The 24,188-nt window shown below is 47.2% G+C and overlaps 1 protein-coding gene across 1 annotated transcript in view; it reads left to right on the top strand.

The window, feature by feature from the left end:
• Positions 1–24,188, top strand: part of EVC2 (EvC ciliary complex subunit 2) — a 126,077-nt gene that overhangs the window by 94,530 nt on the left and 7,359 nt on the right. The window contains exons 18-20 of the mRNA XM_035005329.1: positions 13,052–13,279; positions 21,380–21,594; positions 23,087–23,174. Of these exons, the coding sequence (XP_034861220.1) occupies positions 13,052–13,279; positions 21,380–21,594; positions 23,087–23,174 (531 nt within the window). The remainder of the gene's footprint in view (positions 1–13,051; positions 13,280–21,379; positions 21,595–23,086; positions 23,175–24,188) is intronic.

Here is a 24,188-nt window from a genome sequence, read left to right as displayed (position 1 = left end):
GTAGAGCCTATGCAGGGCGAGGTCCAGGCTGGGATGACTCAGGAATACAACAAGGGGCACCCCCCTCCCCCTGTCTGTGTTATATGTAAAACCGAGAAGGAAGACAGAGATAGGGCCGGTGGAGGCGAACATCTCCTCTTTCTCATTGCTAAAGGCTAGCACCAAAGATAGAAATTAGCATGAGGGCCAGATGGGCTTGCTGAGCGGCCCCAGGATGAAACACTCAGCCACCTGATCATGGCCTTCCCTGGGGCTCCTGGGGGCGGCCTCCCTGGAGGAGGCCTCCCTGGAGGAGGCAAAGAAGTGTAGCTCCCGAGCAGAGCTGGGCCTGGCCCAGGCCATGTGCTATGGGCGAGGTTCACCAAGGAGCAGCAGAGGAGAGGGGTACAGAGGGGCCCGAGCTGCAGAGGAAATACCTGCCTGGGGGCCGGGTGCGGCATTTCCTCCCACACCTGCCGGTCTGTGAGCCAAACCCCTCGACTCTAAGTGGATGTTGCTGGAGAAGGAAAAGTTGGGATTTGGGTTGGTGGAGAGAATGGGTGGCCCGAGCCACAGCCAGGGACACAGTGCAGGCTCAGGGGGAGCCCAGAGAATCGGCAGCCCCGTGGAAAGGCTGCTTTGCTGGAGTGCAGGGTGTCCCGAGGGAGGAACAGCAGACTGGTGGAAGGGGCTCACATGGCAGGCTGGGAAGGCCAGCTGAATCTTGCTGGGCCCATCCATGGAGGAGAGGGACAGGATGAATGACTGTGTGACAGTGAGCGGTGAGAGATGACAACCTGTCCCCACGGTTTCCTGAGCCAGACTCAGCAGTCTGCCCTGCGCTGAGCTCACCTCTGTCGTTTCCCTGTGAGGCGTGCGTTTGTCGCAATCCAGGAGCCAGACCTTTCACTGTGGGTGGAAGGCCAGCCCTCCGCCCAGCTCCCGAGAACGCACTGGCATGGTTAGGGGTGATGTACATTTCATTGTTGTCCTTTGCACTGATTTAAGACCTTCACTCCCCTCTTAAGATGTAATAGCACTTTATTAAGAATAATGCTCGTTTATTTACTTATTTATTTATTTATTATGTTATGTTAATCACCATACATTACATCATTAGTTTTTGATGTAGTGTTTCATGATTCATTGTTTGCGTATAACACCCAGTGCTCCATGCAGAACGTGCCCTCCTTAATACGCATCACCAGGCTAACCTATCCTCCCACCCCCCTCCCCTCTAGAACCCTCAGTTTGTTTCTCAGAGTCCATCGTCTCTCATGGTTCGTCTCCCCCTCCGATTTCCCCCGCTTCATTCTTCCCGTCCCGCTACCTTCTTCTTTTTTTTTTCTTAACATATATTGCATTATTTGTTTCAGAGGTACAGATCTGTGATTCAACAGTCTTGCACAATTCACAGTGCTCACCATAGCACATACCCTCCCCAGTGTCTATCACCCAGTCACCCCATCCCTCCCACCCCACCCCCCACTCCAGCAACCCTCAGTTTGTTTCCTGAGATTAAGAATTCCTCATATCAGTGAGGTCATATGATATATGTCTTTCTCTGATTGACTTATTTCACTCAGCATAACATACTCTCCAGTTCCATCCACGTCATTGCAAATGGCAAGATCTCATTCCTTTTGATGGCTGCATAATATTCCATTATATATATATATACCACCTCTTCTTTATCCATTCATCTGTCGATGGACATCTTGGCTCTTTCCACAGTTTGGCTATTGTGGACATTGCTGCTATAAACATCGGGGTGCACGTACCCCTTCGGATCCCTACATTTGTATCTTTGGGGTAAATACCCAGTAGTGCAATTGCTGGATCATATGGTAGCTCTATTTTCAACTTTTTGAGGGACCTCCACACTGTTTTCCAGAGTGGCTGCACCAGCTTGCATTCCCACCAACAGTGTAGGAGGGTTCCCCTTTCTCCCCATCCTCGCCAACATCTGTCGTTTCCTGACTTGTTAATTTTAGCCATTCTGACTGGTGTGAGGTGGTATCTCATTGAGGTTTCGATTTGGATTACCCTGATGCTGAACGCTCGTTTATTTTGTTTGCTTTTGAGTGCCTGTGAGTCCAGGTACCTTGCTTAATACTTTATATTCATATATGTATGGTTTATGTGTAATAGGTACGCCAGGCAGTCGTGGCTCCAGCGCCTGAACCTAAAGGTCTCCCTCTGCTCCCTGTGGTCAGGCTGCCTCTGCGTCAGATGCTCTAGTCAGGATTGACAGGGAATATTCTCATCGCATGTGGTTATCTCTCATGGTCATGCAGTGTGGGACAAACACGCGTTGGCTCCCACATCGATAAGATGAGGATTTTGACATTGATAACCCGCTAGTGACAGGGTTTTTGTGAGGATCAGACAGGAAGGCACTTTTAGCTTTCAATGGGCTGCAGTGCTGGTTTTGTCCAAGGATGGAGCAGCTCCACGTGAGCGCCAGAACCCAGAGGAAGGCAGACAAGAGGCATTTGTCAGCTGTAACCTTTTAATGACAGGCCATCCTCACAATTGGCTCGCTCACTGTGGCAAGTGCCAATAGAATACGCACTCTCAACTCAACAGCTTTGATGTTCCTCCCGAAATTGATCGATTGTGTTGTCTTAGCATTCAAAATGCAATCGTTCAGATTTTTCATTTCCAGGGTAATTGTAGAGGGAAACGACAGCCCCGGGTTTGCATGCCAGCAGCTGAGAGTAGTGTGACCATGTTCCGGGATGGGGAAGTGCCTCAGGGCTCATGTAGCTGGAGCGAGGGCCTGGGTCAGAGAGCCATGGCAAAGCCTCTGTCTGGCTGGCAGTGTGGTGCCCCAAAAGGGACTCTGGCTTCACTGCTGGGGCTGCCAAGCATGCTGGAGGCACCTGCTAGGTGTCTCCTTTCTTTATGAGAATCCACGTCCGTGATCCCTGCAACCCTCCCCTCCAGGTTGATATGTGCCTCATCTGGACTCTGCCATCAGAAGAGGTTGGGAGAATTGCCCAAGGTCACACTCAGTACGCACTAGAGCCGGGGATGGAACAAGGTACATCTGCCTCCATCACCCACGCCCTTCCATCATGGTGCTGTGACCCAGCAAGCTCAGACTGTGTGAAGGCTCAGCCTCCCGAGGTGGCTCTCCCATGCCCGTCCCGCGTCCCCTCGCCTTTCTTTGACTTCTTCCCTTGCCCTTCTTGTCCTGCCCCTGTCCTTCTGTCTCCTTCCACTTCCTCCTTTAGGGAATGTTTTTTGGACTGCCTTCTCTGGGCCAGTCCTGGTCTCGGTTTCTGCTCTTGAGATGTTCACAGTTTCAGATGAGCGGCCACTTTGTGCATCAGCCATTTGGAGGTTCGCATCCTGCTTTCAGATAGAAAATCCACTGGGCTGATCTGCGCTCCACCTTGCATGAGTGGCTGTGTGACTGATTCACAAAGAATCATGTGACTGATTCAGAGAGACAGACAGACAGACAAGGGTGGGCTTCCTGCCTGACCTCTTTTTCTGCATAGCTGAGAGGCTAATGGAGTGAGGACTCTGCTCTGGTCCCTGGCAGCTGCTTGAGGGGCTGGGGTGTGCCTGTGATCAGAAATGGGACACTCAGCCAGGGACAGCCAGGCCTTCTGATGAGCTCACTGTAAGCTCACAGATGCATCATTTTAAACCTGGAAGAGTCTGGAGGGCATGTACATTTTAGAATAAGTTAATTGAGTTCATAATTAAATTTCTGTTGTGACTACTTGAAATTTACAGACTAATTTGAGAATTATCATTCCATCCCCCCAAAGGTGGAATGTTTCTTTTTTATTTGGAACACTTGTTTCCATAAGTAGGGTGACCATAGATCTCAATTTGTTTGGGACAGTTCCAATGCCCCTCCTTTTCCCTCTTAACTTGGTGATAAAGCATATGGTCACCTTATACATAAGGTCTTTCTTTGTGGTGATTTCTAGATACATTATAGGTTTGCTTGCAGTTGTGAATGGTAACCTATTTTCAATTATATTCTTGACTTAATACTGGTGTAAAGAAATGTTACCAGTTTTTATTTATAAGTCTTTCCAGACTGCCTTATTCTGTGTCTGGGGCCAGACATCTGGGTCCAAGTCCTAGATGGGCCACTTGTCAGCCATGTGATGTGAACTTCTTAACTGTTCTGTGCCCTGGTGTCCTCATCCTTCAAATGTGGATAATAGAAGCACCCGCCTTTTAGGGCTGTTGTGAGGATTCATCTACCGGTTCTCGTGATTTTCTGGGTCATCAGTCATCATGTCCACAAATAATTGTAGTTTAGTCTCCTCCCTTCCAAGCCACTACCTCATTTCTTTTTCTTATCACTGTTTCCACGTCCTTATCTGCTGGTTCCATCATCTCCCTCACTTCCACTGACAGATTGTGCTCTGGATTGTGGATCCTATTTTCTGGCTTCTTTGTGTGCATGGTAATTTTCGATCAGAAGCTAGGCATTGTAGGTTTTACATGCTGGGTCCCAGGTTTTGTTGCATTTTCTTTAATCGTGTTGGAATTTTGACATATATTTGAGTTGTTTGGGATTAGTTTTACCCTTTCAAGACATGCTTGTAAGTTTTGTTAGGCGGGATCGAGAGCTGCCTTTAGTTGAGGGCTAATGTATCCCCATCACTGAGGCAGTACACTTCTGAGAACTCTCCCTGATGCCTGTGTACTTTTTTCACTCTACCTAATGGGAACACTGACTCTTCCCAGCAGTGTGAGATCTCCGGCAATTGCTCTGCCTGAGATTTTTGGGTTCTTTTTCTGGTGTGATGTAGTTTTTTTATCCAAGCATGCCCAGCACTTAGCCAAAGACTTGAGGACACCCCTGTAGGTCTTTGGAGTGCGTTCTCTCTCTCTCTCTCTGCAGCTCCCTCCTCTTTGGTACCCTGCCCCACAAATTCTAGACACAGTGGCCTCCCAAACTCTGATTTTTTTTTTTTCTTAACCTGGTGCACCTGCTGGGCTTCCCCCGGGTCCTCATCCAATGTTGCATCCTAGGAACTGCATCCAAGCAGCAAGCTAGGGTGGCTGTGGGGTCACCTTGTCTATTTCCTTTCTCAGGTAGGCCAGTCCTGTGCTGCCTCTTGTCCAGTATCCGGAAACTATTGCATCTTGTACTTTACCTGGTTTTCTGGTGGAGGGAGAGTAAGTCTGCTCCCAGTTCTTCCATCATGGGCAGAAGTAGAAATTTTTTACCTATCCTTTTGTCATTGATTTTGAATTTTAACCTATCCTTTTAAAAAAAATTTTTCGGTTACTGATTTGTAACTTTGCTCTATTTTTAGTCAGAGAATAAAGTATATATGATAATAATGCTTGGGAATTTATTGTGGCTTACCTTTGATTTTATATCAGTTCTATTTTGAAAGATATTTGATTTGTCCTCAGAAAGGTTGTTTTCTGTTAGGTATGGAGAAGGGAGGCCTCAGAGGCAGGTAGGAGCTAGGGTATGGGAGGCCTGGAGGCTGTACTAAGGTGCTCAGTCTTTGAGGCAAAATTGGTAAGATTTAGGCACTTTGTAGAGAATATTTGGGGGGATATATTCATTTTTAGTTCTGTAAGGAGGTCTCTATTGGCCACTCTTCCTTTCCTGAGCTCTGCTCTCTTTGGCTGTAGGGGATGTGGGCCTTGTCTTAGTCTGCTGAGATAGAAGCTAAGATTGCAGTCCCCACCACCACTAAGAAATGGCTTGATTTCTGTGAACTGAAGGGCCCTGGGACTAGACACCTCAACAAGGCAAAGGGTCCAATGTAGGTGTGGTGGCCAGAGTCGCCCTACAAGGGTCAGCTATGTCAGTCCCCACTATTCTCTCCTGGAGGGCAGCCAAGGAGGGCTGCTCAGAGGTGGGTGCCTGATTGAGGAAGGGACATTCGGGCTTCTTCCCTGACCTCCAGGTGACTCTCACCAGCTTGGGACAGTTGATCAGATCTGTAGGACTAGAGGGCTGCCACTCAAAATGGTGCCTGGCCAGGGTCTTACCTGCTGAATGCCTTGACCAGGACTGGGAATGTATCTCTTCCACTTGCTCCAGTGCCTAGGCCAATCCACAAAGCACAAATACACAGCACAAATTATGGGACTCATTTTTTTATTTTCCAACTAGTAGAAATAGTTCTATCTGTCTGTCTACATCTGCGCTCTCTCTCTGTCTCACCTGTCTCTGCTTTTTACCTAACACTGAAACTTGAAGACCTTCCATATCACTACATAAGAGTTTCCTCGTGGCTTTTTACAGCAGCATGATATTTCATGGTATGTGTGACCCTTAAATGATGTAGCCAGCCCTCAATTAATGGACATTTAGGTTCTTTTCAATCCCTTGATATTTCAAATGATCTTAGATCCTATTCATATATCCTTCTCCACTCTGTAGTGAGACATGTGGAGCAATAATGACTATTTCTGTTTCACAGATGAGAAAATTGACACTCAGAAAGGTGGAGGGACTTGTCCAAGGTTACACTGCTGGCAGGTGGGTGAGTGGAGCCTAAAGCACAGGTCTCTTGATCCCCATCCCTGTGTCACATTAGCAGATCTGAGTTGATGGATCCAGAAATGAAGGGAATGTTTCAGCTAATCTTTGATGTGCTCTGCTGTTGTTTTTGCACACAGTATATATAAATTTCTCATAAATATTCTTTAGGAACATTTAAATATGAATGTGAAAATGACACAATCATATTTCCTGCTCACCTGTCATTTCCGGTGTTATTTTAATGATGTTGTCCTCTGTCTGGGTGGCATGCCTGCCACTATATCCCTTCACCCACTCATTATTCAGTCTCTGTTTCCAGGTTTCATGACATGCCGTGCATACACAGTTCATTAGCACTCCCTTCGTTCCGGAGTGGAACTCCTGCACTGCAATCGACCGTGCATCCTATTGTGTTCCTGCGGCTGCCGCAGCAATTATGCAGAGGTGGCTGCCACCGCTGTCAGGAACAGCTCTCCACACTCTGTCGTTTCAGAAGTGACTAGAGTTTAAGCATGAGAATAATGTGCTCATTTTCCGACGACCTGACAAGAGAAAATACTGATGGCGCAGGTTCTTCTGAAGCTTAGAAGAGAAGGGGCGTTGACAGGGAAGGCATTTTAGGAAGGGGAGAGAAAATCTATCCATCCACAAAGACTGGGAAAGCCTCCACATGGTTCCCTTTATGTCTGCTCTTGCCCCTGTTTTCTCCCTTGAAGCAGTATCTGTCAAAGTCATCTCCTGAAGCTTTGTTCTAAGGGAAGTTTCATAGCTTCCCACCATCCCCAAACAGATTCCAGATTCCTGAGTGTGGCATTCAAGGCCTTACCTTTCTAATCTGTCCCACTTCTACCTTTCACACACCAAAAGGTTACCACAATTCTCTTTTAATGGTTTGAATGTAGTAACTTTTTGTTACATTGTCCGTTTTTAAAAGTTTTCTCTTCATTTTTATAAAACTTATGCATGCATTCTTTTAGAGTCAAATAATTCTACAAGGTTTGTGCTAAAAAAGAGCAACTCCTATAACCATTCATACATACATTCTCAAATCCCCAGAGGCAATGACTTCTAATTTTTTAGCTAGATCTTTTGGCATTTACCTCCGTATTACCAAATAACATGCTTGTCTTGCTATTTCTTGATTTCTTTACTTTGGGTATTATTTATTCACCTTTCTCTATGGAAATACGATTTAGGTATCTTTCTTCTTTCAACCTGCAACACACATGAGGGTTTTCTGTTTTCCTCAATATATTAGATGTATATTAGAGATTTCTATTACTATGATTATTTAAATATTATTCACATCTGAGTTATATAAAACTGAGATTCGTTTTTCTTTTCTGTATAACTTTTTGTTTTTTCCTGGAGTTAATACTGCCCTTTGGTTTCTTTTTAGTTACTTTTCTATGTACTTACCACTAATTCAATACACTTTTTGACAGTTGACCAAATATCCTGTCAGGACCACCACACAAGTCATGCCTTCTATTAATTTCATAATCTTTAGGAGTTCTCTCTGTACATCTGCTGTGTCCCAATCTGGATGTTAATGCAGAGTGCAACACAGGTCTCGATCCCAGGACCCTGAGATCATGACCTGAGCTGAAATCGAGTTGGACGCTTAACCCTACTGAACCACCCAGGCACCCTGTGCATGTATTTTTATAATTAAAAGTGAAGAAACTTTTTTAAAGGAGGAAAGAAAACCCCCAATATTACAAACCATTATTTTCATATTTTTCCTGCATCCCCAGAGACTCTATTTAACTAATTATAATAATTACAATAAAAAATAATAATGGTATAATACGGCAGTTACTATTTATTAGGGTCTCATTGGGTATCAGAAACTATAGTGGGCATTATCCCCTCTCCTTTTATTATATCTTTTCCACAGTCAAAACTGAGACTCAGGTTAAGCAACCTGTTGAGGTCACACAGCTAGTTAAATGGCAAGATTATGTGTAAGAGATAACAGATCAACCATAAACCAAACAAACAAAACTATGCTGACTAGTTTAAGGCAGTACCCTTGACTTGTTTGAGATTTTTGCACTTTGATTATCTAGCTGATGGGGTGGGTGGTAGTATCTTTCCTGTCATAGAAATCAGTTTTCCTATCGCTAAATGTAAGCACTAATAATGTTTATTTAGCAGTGTGGTATTTCATTTAGTAAATATTAACACCCATTTATTGAGTCTACTCCCTTCCTGATGCAAGATGGAGGAGAGAACCTTCAATTTTTTTTTAATAATATTCTAGTTTATTGAAAAGATAAACGAAATGAGTTTTTCTATAAGTATGAGACAGACCTATTTTGCCTATTATTACAGCACCGTTCAAATTTCTTAAAAATATATACATGTGAGCCTTCAATTTTGAACCCATCCTGCAAAGCATGGGTAAAACTGATCTGAGTGTCCTGGGGCCAGCCACGAGGATACAAGGGCATGCTCCTAGTAAAGAACATTTCATCAATCCACTCCTCCCAGCCTTTGGACATGAGATTCTTGATGTGACCACTCTCTCTCCACGTGCAACTTGGCTAGCGATCTCCTGGCCCCTCTCCACGCCTTGCTTACTTTTTTCTGAGGAGGGTGTTATCTGACTGGTGGGATTAAAGAGGGCACTGGGCATGCTCAGTGCGGCTCCCTCAGCTCTCCTCCAAAGCCAGGTAGCCTGCAGGAGGCCCCTATTCTCTGTCCACCATGGGCTGCGGTTGGCAGCCTGGGGGAGTGTGTGTTCATCTGGACACCCCCTCCACCCCACCCGGGCTACGTTCTCCAATGTAGATCTCATCACTGTTAAAGCTGACGTTTGGCCTCTGTCTGGCTCACCCATGCTTCTGTTTGTTCCCAAACCTGGGCAGGGAGGCTATGGTGTCTTGAACTCCTTCAGTGCCAGTAATTCTCTGCTGGCTGACAGGGGTTGATTTTAATTTGCATTTAAAGGACGTCACCGAACCTAGAAGAAACTACATTTTTTGAAATGCACTGGGAAGCGAGTCAGAGAGAGGAGTAAGGCAGCGGTTGGAAACTTCCCATTTAAGAGTATTTAGCAGCATATTATTTTGAAAGTGAATTTTTATTACTTTAGATAGCTTGAATATTTAACGAAGCCTGTCACAGAAATGCAAATCTGTACCCTTTCCCAGGGCTCTTTTTAGACAAGGATGGAAGCCCTCGCTAGAGGCACATTCTTACTGTGCTGGAATTAACAAATTAAACTTTCCAAAGAAGAAGAGGAAAGGATTTTGGAGAAACTTTCTTATCTCAATTTCACTGTCCACGTGATTCTTACAGTACATAGGAAAGGCTTTATGCTTGCCCCCCATGTTTTAGGTGTGAATTTGCAGAAATGAAACTCGAGATCCCCTCATGGCCACCTCGCTCTGCCCCGCCCCCTTGAAGGGGGCTCAGCTTTACAGGGTATCTGCGCCACCACCCATCCAGCGGTGGGGAGGATGAAGACCCCCTGGAAGTGACGTGGAAATCTGAGCTCATGGCGATGCATGAAAAGGGGACCGCTCATCCCTTTCTTGGCCACCTGCCTGTCACTTGTGTTCTTCCTCTTGAGGGACTTTCCCAAGTTTGCCATGGCCCTTCCTGTTGCCTTAGGGTGTGCAAAGATGTTACAACTTACCAGTTGGTAACCTTCAAATACATACAGGTTTTGTACGGCAATTAATTATACCTCAGTAAAGCTTTTTGTAAAATCCTGTATGTTAGGAGGTATTATTCCCATTTTACAGATGACAAAATATAGTCATAGGCAGCTCAGCGAACTTGCCCAAGGTCACGAGCTAGTACATGACAGAGTCAGAGCCTACTTCGGTCCTCAGTGATGAGCTCCTTCAGGGTCAGATCCACGTCTCAAGCATCTTCGCCTCTTCTCTACCCCCGCCCCATCCCCTCGTGCATCACACATTCCTGTATATTATACGTATTTGGTGCTCATTAATTATTTTTTGGATTGATGAATGAAGCATAAATATACTTTGTAACCTTGGGGTGAGAAAGCAGCTGTGGGCAAAGGGTGTTTGCAGGAAGACTGCTAGGATCCGGGAAGCGCTTTAGAGACTTGCGTCCCCACATCCCCGTGAGGGGGCCATCAGACACCGCTCTTGGGGTCCCACAAGGCTTCGCCCAGTTTTGGAAGGACGTGGGGCCACCGTTGGAGCGGTGTGGATGCCTCAGACTGAGGATGGCTGCCCGCCCTTCCACAAGGCCCACCCGGGAGGCCCAGATGTGATCCGCAGTTACCATGGAAACCATCAGTGGGCAGGGGGCTGTCACCTGGTTCTCCAAGCTAGGGAAGGATTGGGGTCTAATAGCATCCTTTTGAGAACAAGGCTTCTTGTTCCTGTTCAAGCAGGGGAATGAGCCTCCATCTCCCAAAGCAGCTGTCCTCTGCCAAAGCTCTCTGCATTGTTGCCTCTGGCCCCTGATGTCTGTGGGCTTTTCCATGAACCAAATATGCAGGTTCCCCTACCATGTGACTTTGCGGACCCTACATGCCATTTGGCGCTCTTCTGTGTTCTCTGAAGCTTGTTGAAGGCACTGCCTCTCCAAAAAGTGCTCATAGCACCCCCTCCTGACAGAATTTTCTTCCCCAGCTGACAAGCCATCTGTGTGTTTCTTTGGGGCACTTCTTCCCTCTTCCCCCCACCGGAGTTTTTCCTGAAGGTCAGGTTGTAGAGATGAAATCTGAGCTTTTCAAACTGGGACTTGCATCTCTCCAAGGGACACACAGACGGGCACAGGAAGGCTGTGCCGCCTTGGGGGACACAGGGTCGTCGTCCTCTGCCAGGCTCCACTTCGTGTAAATATTCTTCCGTGTATCAGCCCCTTCCAAACCTCTGACGATAAACATAGGATTAAAAATAGGTTACATGGGGTGCCTGGGTAGCTCAGTCGGTTAAGTGTCTGCCTTTGGCTCAGGTCATGATCCTGGGGTCCTGGGATTGAGTCCTGCATGGGACTCCTTGCTCAGCAGGGAGCCTGCTTCTCCCTCTGCCCTTCCTTGTGCTTGCTCTCTCTCTCTTTCTGTCTCAAATGAATAAATAAAGTCTTAAAAAAATAAAAATAGGTTACATGGCAGAAAACAAAATTCTACAAACTTTTTCAATATTTTTTATTGGGGTAAAATATATATAAGGCGACATTTACTGTCTTCACTGCTTTTTGTGTATGGTATGGTGGCGTGAAGAACATTCACGCTGTGAGGCAACCACCCCCACCGCATCTCCAGAACTTTCATCTTCCGAAACCGAAGCTCTGTCCGCATAAAACTCTCCCTCCCCACGTCTGCGGCCCCCGGCCCCCGGCACCCACCGTCTGCTTGCTGTCTGTGCATCTGACTCTGCTAGGTACCTTACGTAAGTGGATTCCTGCAGTGTTTGTCCTTCTGTGACCGGCTTATTTCACTTAGAGCATCGTGTCCTCTAGGTTCGTCCATATGGTAGCAGGTGTCAGAACCTCCCCTGTTTGAAGGCTGCGTAATATTCCATTGTCTGGATAGACCACACTGTGTCTATCCTCTGTCGATGGACACCTGGGTTGCTTTTACCTTTGGTTTTGTGATTGAAATTCCACACACTTCCAAAGATTAAACGAAAGCCTTCCCCAAGGTATGTGCTTGAGAGGGCTGCTCCTTGGCTTGTGGTTTATTGAGCCCCCTATGAGGGGAGGGGGTGCACAGTTACAGGGACCTGCCTTTAGGGGCTCAGGCGGTGGCATCTGAGAAGATTAGACCCCGTTGTTCACGTGGCAACTTTTCTGGAGGAAGTATAAGAGGTGGTGATCATAGAGCAAACACACAGATGACAGAATGAACTGCTTGGTTATGTGACCGAGGGGAGTGGGCGGATTCCCTCCTCTGGAATTTACGGAGCCTTGGGCATGGGGCCTTTCCCTGGAGGGGCCTGTGGCCTGGCAGGGTCAACAGTGTGGTGAAGGCCAGCCCAGGAGAAGAGCGTGGAACGTGGGAAGGACAGAGAAGAGAGTGACAAACACGTGCCCAGTAAAGACACTTCAAAGAGAGTAGTTGGAGCCAGGGACCCGAAGGACAAGTAGGAGATCTTCAGGAAGACGGGGATGCCGGGCATTTGAACCACAGCGGGGAGCCCTGACAGCAGGCACAGAGCGTGGCGAGTCGGCTGGCCCAGGGTGGCCCGGAAGGGTGGAGTCCCAGGGGTGTGGATGTGGGTGGCAGAGGAACAGACCGGACTTTCCAGGCCTGCCTCAGCTGGGATCAGAGCCGGTGTTAGAAAGGTTGAACTTTCATCCTCCAGCTGGGGAACCTTGAGGGATTTCCCACTGGGTAGCCACACAATTGCCTGTACCTTGGAGAGTGATAACTATGGAGTGAACACCAGACTCCAGAAACCCAGAGATGCCCTGTGGGTGGTCCTTAGTAGCACCTGCAGTTTCCAGCACACTTCTTTGTGAGTATTTGAGGACTTCCCGAGTTCTGAGCGGATGACCACCACAGCAAAGCCTAGCAGGGAGTAGTTGCTCCGACCTCTCTCCCTGCCGCCCTCCCCCGACTTACCTGCCTGGCTTCTGGCCTGCCCTCCCCAGGTCCGGGCAGAACTGCTTCGGGAACGGGTGCAGCAGCTGGAGGCCCAGGAGGCCCGCTTCGCGGAGTCCCTCGTCTCCCTGCAGTTCCAGAAGGCGGCCAGGATGGCCACGACCCTGTGGGCGTACACTGCCCTCCTGAGCATCCAGGACTTGCTCCTGGAGGAGCTGAGCGAGTCCGAGACCCTGACAAAGTTGGCCTGCGAGCAGATCCTGGGGTCACACAGCCCGGTGAGTGCGGGGCTCGGGAAGGAAGAGGGATGGAGCCTGCGCCACCTCTGTGGGTTCCTGGGTTCAGCCTCGTGCGCTCTCCTGGCTCCCTCTCTGTCAAGTGAGTGCTCGCCTGCCTTGTCTACACTGCAGGGTCACAGGGAGGACTAAGGGAGGTGACTTACAGCTCAAGCCAGCTTGATTTCATTGCCCCCAAGAAGCAAACCTTTTGAGTTTTAACATTTTTAACATTTCCAAGACAGGGCACATCTTACATCCACAACACCAGGATGGTCATCCATAGACCTGTAAAAACAGCATGGCTTTCAGTTAACAGCACCTTAGCTGCGATGAAATACTGGATTGTTGTTTCTTTTTATAATTACACTTATTACCATTATTCCTACATGCTGCATTTTTTGTCAAGGCGTGAGAGGTATAGTCATAAACCGGAAGCTACAGAATCACCTGTTTTGAGGACTAAGCTTGGGTCCTTGATGAGTTGATTTTAGAACTTCCTATGTTATTATAATTCCTCTAGAGAGGAAAAGGAACCCATGCTTACTGGGTGCCAAGTACGTGCAGCCAAGCACGAACAGGCTGTGAATGGACACTCTCGGGTAAGCATTAATCATTCTTAATCACACATCTCAAAATGCCCCTTTAAGCACGAATGATTATAAGTAGCAATCTTCTGCTGCTCTACCTTTATGCTCTCTGTCACACATGATATTACTTAATTATCGAGCTGGGTTGTGAAGTGGGTCCTGCTATGATGTTCAGTTCTCGGGTAGAGAAACTGAGATTTGGGCAGGTGGCCGGTCAAGTTCTTTGTAAAGTCCACGTGGCTAATAAAAGCCAGGAGCGGAGTGCAATCTGTTTCTGACTTCAACCCACTAGGTCATGTTCATGGACTATCCCCGTTGATCTCGCCAGTGGGGGTTGCCATCATTCCTTTTTTAAAAATCATAAATAACATGAGGTTCTGAAGAGTCCTGAACTGTTTTTCCCATAAACATTTTGCACCCTGCATTATGTCAAATGTTTTTAAGGATAGAAAGAAGTGGAAATGTTGGTATTTCTGCACAAAACATTCAGATGCTGGATAAATAAAAATAAACCTACATCTTAATGCTTTGCGAGTTCACAAGAGAATGTGGAAAATCCCCAAAGGTCAGGGATATCCCGGGGAAAGCAAATCCAGAGGCTCAGATCCTGGGGCAAAGACTGAAATCTGCAACCCAGGGATTTGGGGTTCATTTGAGGGAATAGGAGATGAGACTGAGGGTGTCCTGAAGAAGTAGAACACCCAGTGAGGGGTGAGAGGAAAAAGCCACCTGCTGTCAAAGGAGCCACCTTTGACAGGGAAATCTGTCCTTTTCTGGCCCTGCTCCAGAGCGCTGGGGGGGAGAGTGGAGAGGGGGGAGGGGAATCTCCCTGGTGAATTTTTTTTATTATGTTAATCACCACACATCACATCATTAGTTCTTGATGTAGTGTTCCATGATTCATTGTTTGCATATAACACCCAGTGCTCCATACAGAATGTGCCCTCTTTAATACCAGTCACCAGGCTAACCCATCCCCCCACCCCCTCCCCTCTAGAACCCTCAGTTTGTTTTTCAGAGTCCATCGTCTCTCATGGTTCATCTTAGCCTCCGATTTCCCCCCCATTCCTCCCCTACTGCTATCCCCTTCTTTTTTTTTTGGCATATAATGTATTATTTGTTTCAGAGGTACAGGTCTGCGATTCATCAGTCTTACACAATTCACAGTGCTCACCATACATAGCACATACCCTCCCCAAAGTCTATCACCCAGGCATTGTTTTTTTTTTTTTTTTTTAAGATTTTATTTATTTGTCAGAGAGAGAGAGAGCACAAGCAGGGGGAGAGGCAGGCAGAGGGAGAGGAAGAAGCAGGCTCCTCACTGAGCAGGGAGCCCGATGTGGGACTCGATCCCAGCACCCTGGGATCACAACCTGAGTCGAAGGCAGACGTTTAATTGACTGAGCCACCCAGGCGTCCCTCCCCTGCAAATTTGTAGTCAAAGGCTTATGTTGGTATGAGGAAGGAATCCCAAAATACTTTAGCTCTCCAGTCAGGAAATCTCCCAAGGCAATAAATTAAATTAAAATGGTTCTAGGATGGATGACTACTCCAGTGCATGGCCAAAGCAAAAGCAGATCCTCTCCAGAGAAAAATATTCTCAATCTGGGCAACTCGGGATTTTCACAGATTAATTTCACCCAAATATGAGTTCTCAGTTAAAATTAGAAGTCCCCAAACACATGAGCAAGACAAGATGACATATATATAGGAGAAACAAACAAACAAAAACCCCAGTAGATTAAAATCCCTAAAGATGTTAAGTGCTCAGATCATCAGTGTAGAATATAAAATAATGATTTATGAAATCATTTTAAAAATCAAAGGTAGTACTGAAATGACTTTAAAGTTTTCATTCATATGGAGAGCAGAGCGATTCTAAACTTGCATGTATGTAATAAGCAACCCAAAATAATGAAAGAAAACTTGACAAAACAGCAGGGAGAAGTTGAGAAATCTGTCACAGTAGTGGGGGATTTCAGCACACCCCTCTTTCTGCGGTTGATCAGACGAGACACATTTAAAGATACTGATGAACTAATTAACCCATTAACCAACCTGTATTTAATGTCTGCCCACAGAATTTTACAGCCAGCAATTAACAAATACATATTCTGCTTCAGCACACATTGGAACAGTTACAAACAATTAAGTTATACAATATTATTTGACCACCTTTTTGAAAAAGAACAATTAAGCTTGAATCCATTTACGAAAAGATTAGTACTCAAAGTCCATACTTTGAAAGTTTTAAAACTTACTCCTGAATAATTCATTGGTCAAAGAAATGATAATGGAAATTTTTTAAAATGTAGAACATAAAAATAATGTAAATACAACATATTAAAATGTGTGGGATTTTGCTAAAGTCGTTTTTTAGCTCTAAGGAAAATTAATGCCCTAAACTTATATTAGAGAAGAAAAGCTTACGATTAAGATCATATAAAAAACTAGAGGGGAACAATGACAAATATGTCTGTAGAAAGAAGGAAGGAAGATCACATAAATAAAATAAGAAAAAGACTACCAAAAGCCAACCAAACAAAACCATGATAGAAAAGATCAGTAAAGTGAAAAGTTGAATTTTCTGAAGAAAAAAAAAAAAAAAAGGCTAATAAAATACACAAAGCTCCGACATGAGTGACCATATGAAATAGAGATGAGGGACCAGTAAATAATAAAAAGCAACATAACTATACATGCAGTAGAGTTTTACAAAATAAAACTCTATGAACAATTTCATGTAGATGAATTTGAAAACTGAAAGGAAATGGAAAACTTTCTAGAAAATTCATCAAAATTGACTCAAGTAGAAAAAGTCTGTATATAGTCTTATTACCATGAAAGAAATTGACTCAGTAGTCAAGAAATCTTCTGACACACACACAAAAGCACGCATCCCAATAGTTTTACAGGTGAGCCCCAACAGAGTTCTGCAGTCTCATCTACAAATTATTCCTGATGTTAGAAAACTAAGGACTGTTCCTTATTTTATGAAGCTCAGCTCACCCTGACCAAAACCAGATGTAAGTCGTATGAGGAAGAACAATTACAGTTCACCCTCTCTTGTAAGCATAGATGTTCACTATATTACTAACGTAACTTGGCCATCCATAAAATAATTAGTACATTACTAACTAATTAATTTAGTTAATTTAGTAATTACTAAAATAATTAGTACAGCACAGCCAGGTTGAGGTTTTCCCAGGAATATAAGGTTGGTGTAACTTTAAAACCTCCATTTACAAAGTTGACCACGTTAACGGATTAAAGGAGAAAAGAAAAAACTCCGTATGATCATTTCAGTATAACCAATCAAGTATTTTATCGAATTCAACACCCACCCAAGATGAAAACTTCTCAGCAAATTAATGACGGGGGAAACCTGCACTGGGTATTTACCCAAAGTCCACAGCAAGTGTGAGTGAGAGGTGATGGGCGTGGGGGTGGGCTGGCCCCGAATTATAGGTGAAGGACAGGAGGGGCAGGTCAAGGTTGTGTATCAATTAGGGGCAGAGGAGACACAAGGAGCTGGTGGTGTCCAGCTCACAGCTTACCTGCTGCCCCTCGAGGGCCCTGGACAACCCCTCAGCTCAGCCCTGAGATACCTCGTGGCTCTTTGTACTTAAAACCGCCCTGATTTCTGTCGTCACTGGGTGGTACGACACTTACATTTGCAGTTTTATCTCACAGCCTTTTTGAGTAACATCAAAGCTTCCTTATTCTTGACTGTGTTTGGAAGAGTTCTGTGACCTGAACTGGGAGAGACTGCTCACAGTCACATGTAGTATTGAGTTGGTGGAAACGCAGCTAGTGTTTTCTCGATTTGCATTTTGGAGGGAAGACAAACCTGTGGTTTGGCTCGAGATTCTAGATTTTCATTCCACAGTTTGATCATTCTGTGAAAACCGCTTTCCCATTGTGAACGGGCTTTTAAGCTGTTAGACATTTAGGGGAATTAAAAAAGCATGAAATGAAATGCTTTGGAAGAAAGGGCTCGTGAGAGAACCATATCGAGCGCACCTCCTTGGATGAAAGATTTAGACTCCTCTTGTGAAATGGGAACATGGGCAAGGCATAACTAAATCATGGGGCCAAGCGGCATGATGGGCAAAGCTACGGAGGATGGACTTCCTTATAATGGATAAAGGGACCGGGGACCGACTATACCCACGGTATCCGCCCTGTAGATCCACTGTTCCAAGCCTGAACCCAGGGTCTTCCTCTGCTCTTCCTCTGGTTTACTGCCCACTTGCTGTTAGTCACCCAGTCTGTGGATTCTTCCTGAACTTTTGTCCTCACTTCTGACTTTTGCTGGCCCAGCTTTGCTGCTGATGAATCCAGATGTGAAAAAGAAAAATAACACTAATAGTAAGTTGCTTCCTTTAATCGGGCTCTCATTAAGTCCAAAGCATCGTGGGAAGGGTTTGAACCTTCTGTCAAGCCCATGATGCTTTGATACCCATTCTACAGATGAAGGAGGGAGGCTCAGGAAGGTTTCGGCATTGCACCAAGCTCCCGTCCCTGGAAAGCAGAGCCTGTGCCTTCTGCAAAGCCTGGCTCCTGTCCTCACATCAGTTTCCCTCTGCCTACTCTGGCCCCGTCTACACTGCAGCCCGAGGAGTCTCTCTGAAAAACAGAAACGATCATTGACAGCCCCACCCTCAACTCTGGATTATTTAAAACCCTCTCCTTCACTACTCTCAGAGGGACCCCGCATTTCAACCCCCAGACCTTCTCGCTGCTCCTGCACCCTTGAGCGACGTTCAGGCCTCCAATCCTCTGAATTACCTCTGCCTCGCTTCTGCTTCACCCCTTTGCAAGCTCATATCCATATTTTGAGACAAGCCAAATGTTGCCTCCTCTGTGAAGCCATCCATGATTCCCTCGGGCAGAGTTGGTCTCTTTCAGCTTTGTGCTCACACATCCTCCCTCCCGAATCTCTGCGATAGCAGGTGATGGCTGTTACTATCACTATCAGCGTGCTGTGGGTCCCATCAGGCTGTCGTCCACGCTAGACTCTGAGTTCCCACAGTCCAGGGGCCATGTCTCATTCACCCCTGATCCCTTTTGCCCAATAAAAGGCCTGGAACTCTCTGCCAGTCTATCATCTCATTATCTATCCGTCTAACTGTTCAATCAACCTATACCTACGGAGTGCTTACCAGAGACAGCAGAGCTGAGGGATGGGGCCCAGAATCAGAGAAACCTGAAATCAGTCCTCACTGAGGCTCCCGTGCAGATTTACGACTTCAGGAGTTTGACCGGTACTCTCTGTGCCTCAACCACCGTATCTATAGAATGGGATAATAACACATTTCTACCTTGTGCTGAATCGAGTCTAGCAGTACATGCTAGCCGACGTTATTATTATGAATAATCAAGACGATGATGCTGATCGTGACTGTTCTTTCTTCTGTGAGCCAGGCCCTGGGCTCCCTGTTGGAGAGAGGGGTGGACAGGACAGCTGTGGTCCCGGGCTCCCTGCCCTCAGCAATGAAACTGCAGTGAGGAGAGTTCCAGAATCAGGCCTTGGAATTCCACTCGTGCAAAGTGGCAGGTGGCTGCACGGGGTGTGGAAGGAGTCTGGGGGCCAGGCTGGCCTCTGGGGGAATGTGCTGACAGCGGTCACAACCTGCAGGACACATTCCCATCTCATTTCCTGTTCTCAGCCAGGACTCGCCTGGTCTTGGAAAAAACGTGTGCTCTACTCATGCTTTGGAGACACTGGCAGCTGTGGGTTCAAGCCTGCCTTCCCCACACAGTGGTCAGGGCTGGCCAGCGAGAGTTTGAGATCAGTGAGTGGTGCACGACTAGGCTCCGGGTGTGCTGACAGAACGCGCTGTCAGAAACTCATTAGCTGTTGCGAGCTCTGTGTTTGGTTATGTTTTCCTTTGGGATGCTGCAACAAGACGGATGGTCGTAATTAGAAACGTCCATGTGTTAGAAGGCCCTGCTCAAAAGTGTTCAAAGGCTTCCATGGCCCTGGGGGCAAAACCCAAATGCTTAGCACACGATGGCCTCGGTTTCCCTCTCTGGCCCCCTTTTCTTCACTCTTGGTTCTTGAGCAGTGTTTCTGAGCCATGGGGGGCTTTGAGTCTCTTGACAATTTGATGTAAGCTTTGGCTCCTTGGCAGAAAGGCAGACTCTTCTGCACTTATTTTAGGAAGATGATGGACTACCATCCTCTAAGGAGCCCATCCGAAGCCCCTTAGGACTAAACCGCAGTTTCACCCCCTGCCCACACTTAGAGCCCTGGCCTATCTGGTGAGTCGTGGGTTCAATATGTCTGCATTCTGCACAGCCTCTTATAGCCAGATTATCTGATTCTATTGGCCCAAGAATGCAGATTTCTTCTGCTTGGTCAATGAGAGGCAGTGTAGCATGATGGTTAAGGACACAAACCCTGGCGTGACCTGGCCTGGCTCAGATTCTGGCTCTGCCACCTAAGAGCTGCATGAGACAGCAAACTACTTTAACTCTTTTGCCTTAATCTCCTCCTCTGTAATGGGGAAAATAAGAGTGTGTATTCCCTAGGGTTGTTACAAGGACTCAATGAGATTCATATATAGTGGGCACTAGGAGCGGTGCCCAGCGTGCTGTGGGTCCCATCAGCGACAACTGTGGTTACAATGCTTAGGCACAGGCTTCACCCCAGATGGATGAACGTGTGCTGGTGCCTTAACATATTATCAGCGACAGGTGCCATCTGGTGGGCTCGGTGCTGAGCGCTGCAGACACCGAGCTGGAGATGCAGCCCTGTCCCCTGGAGTTCACACTCTAACAGGAGGGTACAGGGACATCAGGCAGCTACAAAGATGGGGCAGTGTCTGAGTTGGCTCAGGCTTCTGGAACAAAACACCATAGCCTGGGGGCTAAAACAACAGACGGTTCTCTCCTAGTTCTGGAGGCTGGAAGTCCAAGGTCAAGGCGCCAGCAGTCTGTTGCTGCTGAGAGCTTTCTTCCCGGCCTGCAGACAGCCACTTTCTTATTGAGTCCTCACCTGGCAGAGAGTGGGGGTCCTGGTCTCTCTCTTCCACGCCTTAGAAGGACACTAATCCCATCATGGGGCCCCACCTTCATGACCTCATCTAAACTCAGCTGCCTCCCCAAAGCCCCACTCCCAAATCCCATCCTGCTAGGGATGAAGGCCTCAACATAGGAATTGTGAGGGGCTGCAGACATTCTGCCCGTCTGTGACGGGCATACACAGGGGAGGGTGAGTGGGCGCCTTCAGAGAGGGAGTCTGCACCGTCCCAGGACCTGAGGGGCCCTTCCCTGCAGAAGTTCTTGAGCCAGGGCTCGAAAGGAGACTCGGGAGTAGCCAGGCAAACAGAGGAGGGCCCTGCAGGTGGTGGGAGCCGCGTGTGCGAAGGCAGGGAGGTGTGAGAGGTTGCAGTGTGGCTTCCTTGCGCTATTTGGTACAGCTGGACAGGGGACGCGGGCAAGAGCAGATCATGCCAGGCCCAGGAGGTCTGATTTAATCTGTGGACCCCTCACCTTCTGTGCACAGGAGCTCCAAGAGCTGGAGAGGAAGCTGGAAGACAAGCTGGCACACCAGGAGGCAGTCCAGCTACAGCGGGCTCTGGCGAGTCGGCAGCAGTGGGCTGGGGACGAGCCCGGGCTTCTGGCAGAGCCTGAGGATGCAGATTCTGGAAGGCACGTCTCTGCTGTCCTGCAGCAGGCCCTGAGCCAGGGCCGGAAATTACTGGAGCGCCACCAGCAGAGGTGAGCCCAGTGCCCGGCGGTGGCGCCGTGTGGGATGGGTCCTCTGCAGGCCTGGGGGCCCCTGGCCTCTCCACTCAGCTGGACACCGCCCCCGGCTGTCACGCTCTTGTCTGAGGCGTCCTCCCAGTGCTCAGACACCAGCTGCTGACTTAGGAGCGCACTTCTTCCCTGACATCTAACTATACTTTGGTTTATTTTCTTTGTAAGATCATTGAGGTTTTCACTGAACATATTTTTTTAAGCTTTTTATTTTTAAATAGTTGTAGACTCACAAGAAATTTCAAAAATAGTGCAGGGAAGGTCCATGTGCCCTTCATCCCGCCTTCCCCAGTGGTAACATCGTACATAATCATAGCGCTTTGTCCAAACACCAGTGCGATGCAGTGAATACAGATCTTAACTCAGATCTCACCGTGAACACAATAGTCCATATCCTGCTTTTATAAAATTATAAAACAGACAGAACCCCCCTCTTTTGTTAGGGCTGTTCTTTGCATTCTTCTTAATTAACAGACAATTATCCTTTGCCCAGGGCATTAAGAACTCTTAGAAAACGTACTTTTAACGACTCCTAGTTTTCCACTGGGAATATAACGTTGATGTGGAAAGGACGGGGTACAAACTAGAGACGTGGTGTGATTATGGTTTTGAAAACACATGTGCACAAACTAATTAGCAGCAAAGAGACTCAGTTGTAACGGATGTGACTTCTGGGTGGTGAGTTTACAGGTTATTTTAATGTATTTGATTATGCTTTCTTGGAACTACAACATTAAAGTGCAGTTCTGCTCCACTGAACTAATTGTATGAGAGGCTGGATCTCATAAAAAAGGCCCGGAGACGCCAACCTGGTTTACACCAGGATTTTCGGGTATATGACCCTCTTGCATGCCTCATGCTTCGTGGTGGAAATCGCTCACAAGAAAAGCTTTTGACATGAGTTTCTGGTTGTGTTAGCCGACAAGAATGCAGGGTGGATCATCCATGGCGCCACCTCTATCAGCTAAGGGACCAGGTAGGCTGTAGACCCTCTCACATGGAAGTCAGAAGGCCTGAGGGGGACCCCCACGTGGAAAGGCGCCACCAGCCTCTGTGGCCGGAGCTGGGACCAGGCTGGGAACATGGTTCTGGGTCTGCTTCCACACGGGGGGGGCACATGGTGGGCGAGGACTTGAGCATGACAACAGCCCCGAGAGTTTTCCAAGTAGGACCACCAATGGCCCAGCAAAGCCACAGAAATGTCTCCATACAGCTCCCACAAAACTTCTCCCTTTGAAGAGCCCTCTGTCCTGGTGGGCCTCCGTAATACGATATTTGCAAAAGAAATGTTCTAGAACAAGAAGAGATACGCCTCTTCTGGTCATCTCTTTCAATAGATTTTTAAAAATATACAGATGAGATTTGTGATTGTTATTTAAATAACTAGATGGTCTTCTCCTGGGATCACGTTATAACCCAAAGTGGACTCACATAGATTTTGTCTGCACTCCAGTTGGAAAGAGGAGCGAGACCACAGCGTCGTGCTGGAGGACTGGCTGGAGAATGTGGAGTTCGACACCTTTGCAACCCTGTACAGCCAGGTGAGGACCCGTCAGCCGTGTCGTGGGCCGGCTCTCCTCAGAGTGCACGTGTCCTCACCTGTGGCATGGGCGGGGTGACAGCGGGACCCGGGCAGCTGCTGAGTGGATTGCTGACAAGCGCCTGGCACCAGGCCAGCAGGCAGAGGACATTCCCGTCAGGCCCAGGGGCAGCAACAGTGATGGTCCTGGTCAGCCTCTTTTCTGAGACTCGCCAGGCACCCAGACGTGTTTCCTCTTCTCTGATTGATGCGAGTTTAACATGCACAGAGGGGGCTCTGCCAGGAACAAAGCTGGCCACTGAAATCAGGTTTCACTCTCTTTAAATGCTCTAGCCATTCTGTTTCATGCCACTGCGCATTCCCTTTAAAGCAAGATACTTTCTCATTCCCGCACGAATAACATGGGAAGGGGGTGCCCCTTAAGAAATGAATGGCACTAACCCAGTGAGGCAGGTTCCCTGTGCTGTGGGAGAGGCCGGGACCCCAGACCCATTCCTCTCGGAACTCCTCTCTTTACCCCCTCGAGGCTCCAGGGTGACTGCAGCCTTTTGTAGACAAGGTGGAGTCCCCTTGACTTCAAAGACCCTGAAATCCTCTGAAGAGGCTTTGCTCATGAATAAATATTCACTGTGCTTCTAGTAAGCAGCAAGGGCTGTCTTGCACTGGGATTTCAGTAGTAAACACAAGGGATAAAGTCCATGCCTCCAGGAGCTGATATTCTAGTGGGGAGAGCAGGCAGTCAACAAAATAAATAAACTGAATAGTATTTGATGTTTTGATGTGCATTATGATCTCATTTTTATAGTTATGTCCATCTATCCATCCATCCACCCACCTATCCATCCATCCACCTGTCCATCCATCCATCCATCCACCCACCTATCCATCCATCCATCCATCCATCCCATCCATCCATCCATCCCCCATCCATCCATCCCCCATCCATCCATCCCCCATCCATCCATCCCCCATCCATCCATCCATCCATCCATCCATCCATCCATCCATCCATCCA

The sequence above is a fragment of the Mirounga leonina genome, unplaced genomic scaffold (assembly GCF_011800145.1).
Source record: "Mirounga leonina isolate KUSES-001 unplaced genomic scaffold, KU_Mleo_1.0 Mir_129, whole genome shotgun sequence".
NCBI lineage: Eukaryota > Metazoa > Chordata > Mammalia > Carnivora > Phocidae > Mirounga > Mirounga leonina.
Note: the sequence above shows the minus strand (reverse complement) of the source record. Positions and strands in the feature narration are given on the sequence as shown.